Source organism: Acanthopagrus latus, chromosome 16 (assembly GCF_904848185.1).
Source record: "Acanthopagrus latus isolate v.2019 chromosome 16, fAcaLat1.1, whole genome shotgun sequence".
In the NCBI taxonomy this organism is placed as follows: domain Eukaryota; kingdom Metazoa; phylum Chordata; class Actinopteri; order Spariformes; family Sparidae; genus Acanthopagrus; species Acanthopagrus latus.
In genome coordinates this window covers 1,198,399-1,208,398 of record NC_051054.1, presented here as the reverse complement: position 1 = coordinate 1,208,398, position 10,000 = coordinate 1,198,399, and the positions used below count along the sequence as shown (strand labels likewise).

Below are 10,000 nucleotides of genomic sequence, written 5' to 3'. Positions count from 1 at the left end.
AAGACGGAAGAATCACAAAGTAAACTGGAGAATTATTAAAGGAAGTGATGCAGCAAACAGTTTATTACCCACAATTCCTTGCACTGGAAAGCTCTCCTCCATCTTTCTGTTGGTCTTTATTCTCATACTTCTCCTGAATGTCCCTCCTCTCTCTCCGTCCGTCTGCATCACGCTCTCATTTCTCTTCTTTCGTCTCTCGATCTTTTTCTGAAGTCTTTACTCTCCGACAGTTTCTGTCTTTGTTTCTCAGTGTATTTCTTTATTTTCTGCACATCGCTCCCGTTCAGCTCTTCACCAGAATTTCAGCCGGGAGTCTTAAATGACTCGCTCTGAAACCTTTTATCAAATATTATTTATACAGCACAAAATCACAATCACATCCTCTGTCCTAATGATCTCTTCTTCAGTGGTTTTTGTGTATAAACCTAACCGGACCATACGCAGAACGTCATGAAACTGAAAATTAAATGTAAAGAAATGATGCAGGTGCAGAAACGTAGAAGAAGAAGTCTGCAGCAGCTTCATCACAAACCTTCTTCTTCTTCTCTGGTAGATAATTTCTGTTGTTTTCCTCTGATGCTCTTTGTTTCCCCTCTCTCCTCTTTCTCCCCGTATCCTTTTTCTTCCTCCATTAATCTTCTTCTTCTTCTTCTTCTCTTTCTTTTAGAATCACCCTCTCCTCTCCTCCCTCTGCTCTCTTTGTTTCTTGATTTCTTTATTTGTCGTTTTCCTATATATCAGCCCCCCCATTTGCTGTCCTTTTTACAATTCATTTGTTTCTCTCTCTCTCTCTCTCACACACACACACACACACACACACACACACACACACACACACACACACACACACACACACACACGCACTCTGTTTTTCCATTTGTCATTAAGAGGCAGGCAGCTAGACAGTAACATTTAAACCGCCCGTTCTGAATGGTTAAAAGATGGCCTCATCTGTTTTGTGTGTGTGTGTGTGTGCGTGTGTGTATGTGTGTGTGTGTGTGTGTGTGTGTGTGTGTGTGTGTGTGTGTGTGTGTGTGTGTGTGAGGGCGATCGATGCAGTAATCTGCAGGAGGTGGGAAGCAGAGAGGGAGCGAGCCATTCAGCAGCGCTCGCTAATCAATTGCAATTCTTTCTTTTACTGTCTGAACGGCCAGATTTAGACGTGTGTGTGTGTGTGTGTGTGTGTGTGTGTGTGTGTGTGTGTGTGTGTGGTTAATTCTTTCTTTTACTGTCTGTGACCTAACATTTAGATCTGTGCGTGAATGTGCACATCTGTCCATCTGCTCTTTATGGATTTCTTCAAGTGTGTATACTCAGGTGTGTGTGTGTGTGTGTGTGTGTGTGTGTGTGTGTGTGTGTGTGTCCTGAGGGGGGCGCTGTAGGAAAAAGCACGGGGTGATTCAGATTTATGTTTCCTTTATTGCTCCTTCTGGTTTCATGAGCATCAGCTTGGAGGACGCTCCTCACGTGTGCAGAACTTGCCTTAGAAACATCATGTTTTTAAGTTTTCCTCAGTATCACAGTAATCAGGTGATAGCTGACTGTACATCCACAGGTTCACTGCTAACAGCAAGCGCTAACAGCTAATTCGGCAAAGTTTAGAAGGAAAAAAACACTGAATAGATCTGAACATATTATTGATTAGTCTGTTTTTCTTTGACTGAATATCTGTTTAGTTCGACTGTCGACTGTACAGAAACAGGCCGCTTGGTCTTTTCAGATAAATCCAATCATTAATCATCTGTTAATTATGCCCTTAAAAATGCATTAATTACATCACAGCCGGTGGTTAGATGAACAGTTTCTGTGTGGTTGTTGTTGTTGGAGGCTTCAGCTCCACTGCAGAGCGTCAGCGTCACATTCTGCTTAATAGAACAAAACATTTCATTATGACAGAGGACTGAGAGACAGGAAGCACACACACACACACACACACACACACACACACACTCTGACACACACTGACACACCTCCACCTTTGTGCCACACACACACACTAAACACATCAATACAATCCGTCCACACACAGAATAAAATAAATAAATGTACAATCAAAATTGCAATTACCTGCAGAATTTGTGAAGGGTAAACAAATCTGTGCCTCGCTCACCCTCCCTCTCCCCTTCCACTCGCTCGCCCCGCGCACACACACACACACGGCGATGCAGAGAGCGGCGTTAGCGTTCTAGTTAGCATGCTGAAATGAATACAGTTAGATCCAAAGCAATTTCCTTTTATTTATCTTAGCAGCCGCGCATAAATAAAGGCAAGGGCATCCAGGCAATTAGCATAATTACTATGAGGCGGTCAGACCCTCTGTGATTTCATAAAGACACACACACACACACACACACACACACAGAGGCTGCTGCCACAGGGTGAGAGTGTGTGTGTGTGTGTGTGTGTGTGTTTTAGAGAGAGAAGAGATAGAGACAATGACTCTGTGTGTGTGTGTGAACATGTGTGTGTGTTGGTGCGTGACTTTTGCCGTGTCCATTTGTTCCACCTTGTGTGTTCTGTTTGTTTGTATTGTTTCCTCATTTTCTGTGTGTGTGTATGTGCGTGTGTCAGACAGACCAAGGACGACACACACACACACACACACACACACACAGATCTACAGTCCCAGTGTGTCCGTGTGTGTTATTAATATGCAAATACAAGAGAAAAACAACGGAGGGCATAAAAAACAACATCCAGCTCGCAGACTGAGGTCACATGTTACTGGATCTACTGGGTTCAGTACTTCTACTGGTTCTGCTGGTGTGTGATATCACGTCGGGTTTGGTCTCAGAATATAAATACAGAAGAGTTTCGACAACAACACATCGGTGTCGGGGTTTTGTTTTGTTTGGTTTGTGGACCGGGCTCAGGTCGAGGTCAGGCCAGGTCCAGAATCTTAGTTCTGTGCCGCACCGGTGCTGTAAACGATGCCTGTCTGTCTGAGCAGACCTGGTGCTGGATCAGTCTGAGCTCGGATCATGTTTGGTTTCAGCCTTGAATCAGGCTCGAGCTCGGTGAAGGGCAGAACCAGAACCATCTTTGATCCGGTTCAGACGAGCCTCAAACATCACATCTGTCCCGACCTGATTGAAATGAACGTGCTGTAAAATTATATATATAACAGCCTTGTTTTGGTGTCGTGGACCTGCAACACTTCTGTAAATTCAGTCCTCCGACGTCGTCTGGAACGCAGATTTAGTTTGGATCTTGTTTGGATCGGGCTGGATCCAGAACATCAGTCCGGTGCGGTTGAAGTAAACTGTTGATCTGATATTGTGTGTTGGATCTCAACGCGGCCTGTTTATCATGTCACATACTGTTCTGTAATCAGCCAGAAGCCAGAACTTCCCGTCACATCTTCACAGTTCTAAGCTGGTTCTGTATCTTTAATTTAAAAGGTTTTCCACTTTCGTCTCGGTTCTGTTGCTCCTGCAGAAAATGTCAGTAACCGTAGACGAGAATATTGCGCTCCGACTGTTACACCGACCTTTGTGCATCGTCCGACCTTTCACTGACCTTTTCCGGACCCGGCCGACCTCGTACATAATTCCCGGTGTAAACTGAAAGAGTCAGAAGAGACGAGCAGGCGGCAGAAACAGAGTTCAGCCCGAGATGCTGCTCTAATAATCTGAGGCCTGTTTAACCTCTGGGAGGCAACCTGGGATTCAACCAAGCAGTCGGCAAGGTTATGTTTGTTTACAGCTACGTCTGTGTGTGTGTGTGTGTGTGTTAACATCAGCGTCATATCAGCATAATTTACACACACACACACACACACACACACACAAACACTCGCTTCCACCTTTCAACTCGCTTTCCAATTCTAATTAATCCGTTTTAATCCCTCTGAAATGGGCAGATTTGCTTCCCTTCACCTGGAGCTGCTCGCTGCTAAACCTGGACCTCAATCAGACGAGATGATAAAACTGTAAGAAAGAAAACACAGATTGTGATTATCTCCACATCTCACCGTTGTGTTGTGTTACTTTGAAGGTCCAGGAAGTAATCCATGACCTACAGAGGCTTCCTGGGTTTGTTTGTCGCCAGCCTCCGTCAGGGAAATACAGACGGGCTGACATCACGAACATCACAGAGACGCTCTTTTCTCTGAACAGACGCGAGCGACACGTCCTCATACCAACACAACTGGAACAAAACAGCGTACCGTACGCGGCCGTCGGCAGGTGAACCAGACCTTCAGCATCACCTGGTTAAAGATATGAAACAGTGACGGGCTGATGGAGGTTTAGACACCAAAGCTACCTTAAAGTGGAAACAGACAATCGACCTTCAGCATCTCGAGATGGTGTTGCTGTTGGTGAAAAGTGAAAAGTCTTTGGTGGGTCTTTTCAGATCAGTTTGGGATCTCTGATGTGTTGGATGGAGCCATTTAATGTTTTTGTGCGTCATTTGAGCTTTTAACTTCACTGTAAAACAGCGTTGCAGCATTCCTCTTAATGACGAAGTAGCTGGAGAAAAAAACATCAATAAAAAAGCTGAAACTCTATTAAACACATGCCGAATCAGCTGTTAGCACGTCTTGTTAGCAGCGAACCTGTGGACGTACAGACGGCTATCACTGGATCACTGTGATGCTGAAGAAAACCTAAAAACATGATGTTTCTAAGGCAAGTTCTGCACATGTGAGGCGCGTCTTTCCTGAGGATATCAAAGCAGATTCGTGGAGTCATCCTCTCCTCCCTCCATGCTGATGAGAGTCAGGTGAAGTCTCGTAGTCCACAGAACATTTCTGCAGTCGCAGCATTTTGATGAACAACTGAAGAAGCTTGAGACGTGTTTCAAACAACAAAGTAAACCCACAAAATGTCTCATGAATCAGTTGAATAGATGTTATTTAACAGGTTTCATCTTAAAGAAGGATTTAAAAACATCTTTTCAGATGTGTTTGGATCCTCAGCTTCCTCTAAAAACACAGATTTTATGTCCAGCTCCAGAAGTGTTCTGTGGACAACAGAACGTCACCACAGGTGTTCACACCTGGACGCCAGTTAATCCTGTTTATACACAGTCTCCTGGATTATAACGCGCTCAAAGGGTTTAAATGTCATCTGAGGATAACCGACTTGTTAGAGGACAAACACATTTCACACGGAGGCCGACGACATGAAACACAGCAGTCTGGACCAGAACACACAGATATGGACCTGTGTGCACACCACAAACATAACACTGAGCACACACACACACACACACACACAGTGACACACACACAGGATGAGTCAGGGTGTGTGTTAATGAGGAGCCCAGCATGGACGGACATTGATGAGGCTCGTTGACGATTAACATCTCATTAGCATCTCGTTAGCTGGGAGGGCAGACGTAACGGACACAGGCACACACACACACACACACACACACACACACACACACACACACACACACACTAGTATCATCAATATATGACATCTATTTCTATTAATAAGTAAATATGTAATAATTCTTTGTCTTCTTCTTTCCCTTCGTGTCCTTTCATGTTTCTAATAGTCGTCCATTTTCTGTCTCCGTCTCTGACAATTAATATTAATAAGTGAGAAACAGTCATACATATATTTTCAGAGACAGTTCAGAGTGGATGACACACACACACACACACACACACACACACACACCTGGTGTTTCCGCAGCAACAGTAGGGGACCATATGTAATTAACCTGTCTGACCTCTGGAGTATTAATGCCTGTGTGTGTGTTCGAGTCAGTGTATTGTGCTCATGGAGTCGAGTGTTCAGACATGATCTTCACATAATGACAGCATTAGACACACTCACACCTGTGCGTGTGTGTCATTGTTGTGTGTGCGTGTGTGTGTGTGTGTGTGTGTGTCATTGCTGTGTGTGTCTCTGTGTGATTTGCTGCTGAAGTCGAGTGTTACGCCGTGATCTTCACATAAATACACCATTAGACACACCTAGATGTCTGTGTGTGTGTGTGTGTGTGTGTGCGTGTGTGTACGTGTGTGTGTGTGTGTGTGCGTGTGTGTGTGTGTGCAGACAGTCTCACCTGTATCTGATGTGATCAGACTCAGCCCTGCTGTGTAATACTGCAGTACTACTGCACTATCAGAGGAAGCGTTACCTGCAGTACTGCAGTCACAGATCTGCTCTTCTTCGCGCCGCGGTGCGTTTACTGTCGGCCATTTTATCTGAGCTTTTCTGTTTGAAGAGGAGAGTTCACGTACGTATGGAGCAGACATGTGGAGGGTCCTCACATCTGTATCCTCACCACACTGCAGCATTACGAACTGCGAGGCTGTTGAACGTGAGTCTTTGGTGATCTGATCACATCAGGCAACCTGTGATCAGATCTCACCTCCTATAAATACAAAATGTTTGATGTACTGGAAGCTGAATTAACAAAAAGGCCCAAATAATTCATAATTCATCACAGACAGTGTTTCACAAAGTTTATAAAGTTTCTCTGAACTCAACAACTCACTAAATTGAGCTTTTTTATAATGGAGTCTGGGGACTTCCTCTCCCTTTACATGTTTGTGTCTCCCTCTCTTTCCCTCCTCGCTGCAGCAGGTTAACAGAAGTTACTCTCATGGTTCAGATGACAGACGCTGACCTGTGTCCTCTCTGTTTCTGTTTTCAGTCTCTGGACGGTTTTGTATTTGCACTAAACAAGGAGGGACGCTTCCTCTACATCTCTGAGACCGTCTCCATCTACCTGGGCCTGTCACAGGTAAGTCACACCTGTCTGTCCCTCCGACTGTCTGTCATGTCACAGTTTTATCTGTCTCCTTCTCGGTTCTTGCAGATTCTCCGTCTGTCTTCTCTCTCTCTCTTCTGTCTCTCTCTCATCATTACCGAAGACAATTCCCAACAAATTAAGGCTCATTTCAAATCTCATCAGCACATCGGACGGTTGTTGATTTGTGCAGCGAGCGACGATGCATATTTTATTTCTGTGTGTGTGTGTGTGTGTGTGTGTGTGTCGGGGACACTTCATTGTACTTTGTCAGCTTGGTAACGAGTTCTGCGTCTCAATTGGTTCACTCTCCACCAGCTCCTGTTAATAGAGACGGGCGTCCGTCCTGAAGGTCGACACATCGACCTTGGAGGCGCTAATAAGTCGGTATTGACAAGCTGTGTGTGTGTGTGTGTGTTTGTGTGTGTGTGTTGTCGTTTAGCTCACAGCGTCTGTCAGCTCGTGTGCAAACTGCCAACATTAGCAGAACGACACGCTCCAGCTGAGACAGATTTGATTTGATTCGTTGTGTTTTGTTGAAGAAAAAGTGTCTTCACGTAGTTTTGCCACGTTGTCGCCGTTGAAAAGGTCTTTTGCTGCTTTTAATCAGTTAAGTGGCACATGTTTGGAGATTCCCACAGTGTTTGAATGCACCGCGGTACAGCAGCGGCGGTGTCAGCCTGCCAGACGCCATCTGTCTGCAGACTGCCGCTCGCTGACGCGTAGCGAGCAGCCCGGCCGCTCTCTGACACGCTGAAGCTTCTTGTAAATCTGCAACTTTTATTTTTACACTACAGGATTTAAACTGACCACTGATCAGCTGTGACGCTGGAGTTTGTGCTTCACAACAGTTTCTTTAACTGGGACTTCATGAAAACATCTGAACTTGGCAATTAAATTCTCCTCAAGATTAAACGAGACCAGTTGAGATGTGCAGCCACTTTTCAGTCGTTCAGCTCATCTAACAGAAGAACTGAATAATATTTATTCAGATTTGACGTCTGAAGCCTCAAAGAGTCTTAATTGGTGTCGCTCGTCAATCATTTAAACTTAAATAAATAAGGAATCGATGCAGCTTTTTCAAAAGAAGAATCCAAGTTGTGAGACGTGTTTGTTTCTGCTTCCTGTTGTCGTTGGGTGTGTTTGTTTTCATCACCAAGCGTCTCCACCTTCTTCTGTTCAGTCTCCACCTCAGCACAGCGAGCGCTCCCTGAGTGTCTCTATCAGATGCTAATCAATACGATTGATTGATAGTTAAATGTTTTACAGTCAGCAGAGATCCAGTTAATCCACCATATTACTGTCCGCCCGCTCGTCCTCCTGCAGTTATTTTAGTGACAGTAACTGTAACATCACTCTGCACAGACAGAAAGAATGTAATCAGTAACTAGTTACATGTAATTTATTACATTCTCAGAAGTAACCAGCCAAACACTGGAGCTCGTCTTGTTTCACTGCGTCTCACGTTCACACTGTAAATATTCACTCCACAGTTTTCTGTAGAAGAAGAAGAAGCTCATATTTACAGACTACGCCTGAACATACATCATGTCTCTCTCTCTCTCTCTCTCTCTCTCCCTCGCTCGCCCTCGCTTGCCCTCTCTCCATTAGTTTAATGTGAACTCTTGTCTCTGTGAATTAGATATCGGACGCTCTCAGATATCAGAGCGAAGGAAAAAAGGGCCAATCAGTTTACCAAATGAAGGAGGAAGGCACATCACTCCTCCTCCTCCTCCTCCTCCTCCTCCTCCTCCTCCTCCTCTCTCTCTCCCTCTGTCACTGTGTCCCCCCCCCCCACCACCACCTCCCCCCCCACCACCCTCCTGGATTAATTCTCCCACTGAGATTGATTGATGATTTCTATCAAATAATTGATTAATTGTCAAATTGGGTCCCCCTAAGCTTTTTTCCGCCAGCTCGGCTGAGCTGGTTATCTTGTTCTCTGGGCTTTTATCAGCTGCTGAAGAAGAAGTGGCACGCCGATAAAAAAAAAAAGAAGAAGAAGTGAAAGACAGAGAGAGAGAGCGAGCGAGCGAGCTTGTCTTTGCCTTGTTGGAGTCTCACCCTGTAATCCTACATGTGTACACAGAGTTCGTCAACCTCCATCCTCTTAATTGCTCTCCCTTCCTCCTCTCCTCCTTTAATCACTGCCCTTCCCTCTCTTCACTCTTCTTCTTCTTTTTTTTAAAGAAGGAAAATATATCGCTAATTATTTTTCAACTTTAATTAGACGGCGGCGTGCAGGAGAAATGGCGGGGTGGCGGCGAGGTGAGGGGGCGAGAGTCTTCTTCTTTTTTTTTTAAGCCTTTTGACAAATTGACGAGGTTATGAATTTCCTCGCTCGGTGGCCGGCGCTGAAACAATCTCCAGGCAGATTTATGTGTAAAGAGGATTTGCCGGTTTAGCTCGTTTCTTTACCGTCTCGTCGGGGAGACGGCGGACGTGGACGGCCAATCAAACAGGCCGTTAATAGAGTCATTAACAAAGAGCGGCGCTGTAATTAAACACGACCGCTCAGTAAAGTTAGAGTCCCTCCTCCTCCTCCTCCCCTCGACTCCAACACACACTCCTCTCCTTCCTCCTTTTTTCAAATTTCTCTCGTTTTTTTAATTTTAATTCTCGCCATAAAAAGTTGACGAGCTGCAGTTTGTTATGGCGGCGTGTCGGCGAGGGCAGCAGGAAGTTTAATCACGACTTCATTAACAACTTCATCAGTTAGAAATACAGAAACATCCAACAGTCACACTTCTACACACACAAACACACACGAGACGAAGAAGTTTGGATGTTAAACGAACTGACGAGGTTGTGATGAACTCTTCTGTAACTGTGGTGCATTGTGGGAAATCACCGCTGTTTTCTGTAAACTGTGAAGTTTGAAGATGAAAGAAAAGCAGAGATGAAATTAAAACTGTTCTGTCAGGTTGAACGTTTGCATGTCTGAAAACAAAAAAACACTACTCCAAAGTGGATGCAGCTAGCTTAGTGCTATCAGCTAGCCTAGCATTGGCAGCTAGCCTAGCATTAGCAGCTAGCCTAGCGTTAGCCTGCAGCTTCTCCTCCAGACTGGAAAATCTTTGTCAGAGATCCTCTCTTGGTGTGTTTGTGGGGAGGGTTCACTCTGTCTGTCTCTTCGTCCACCTCTGTCGTAAAGTCCGAACACTCAGACGCGGCTGTCGTCTCTGGGCGGAGGTATACCGTCTACACGAGAGGGTCGGCAGGTTTGTGAAGTTGTTGTGGATGATTTCTGTCAGCTGTTCATTTGTGGATGAAAACACGACAGCAG

The 10,000-nt window shown here is 45.0% G+C and overlaps 1 protein-coding gene across 9 annotated transcripts in view; it reads left to right on the top strand.

The window, feature by feature from the left end:
- LOC119004396 (neuronal PAS domain-containing protein 3) overlaps positions 1-10,000 on the top strand; it is a 234,903-nt gene that overhangs the window by 155,573 nt on the left and 69,330 nt on the right. For all 9 annotated transcript variants that reach the window (XM_037071270.1, XM_037071268.1, XM_037071272.1 and 6 more), the window contains one exon: positions 6,619-6,708. In XM_037071270.1, coding sequence (XP_036927165.1) covers positions 6,619-6,708 — 90 coding nt within the window. The remainder of the gene's footprint in view (positions 1-6,618; positions 6,709-10,000) is intronic.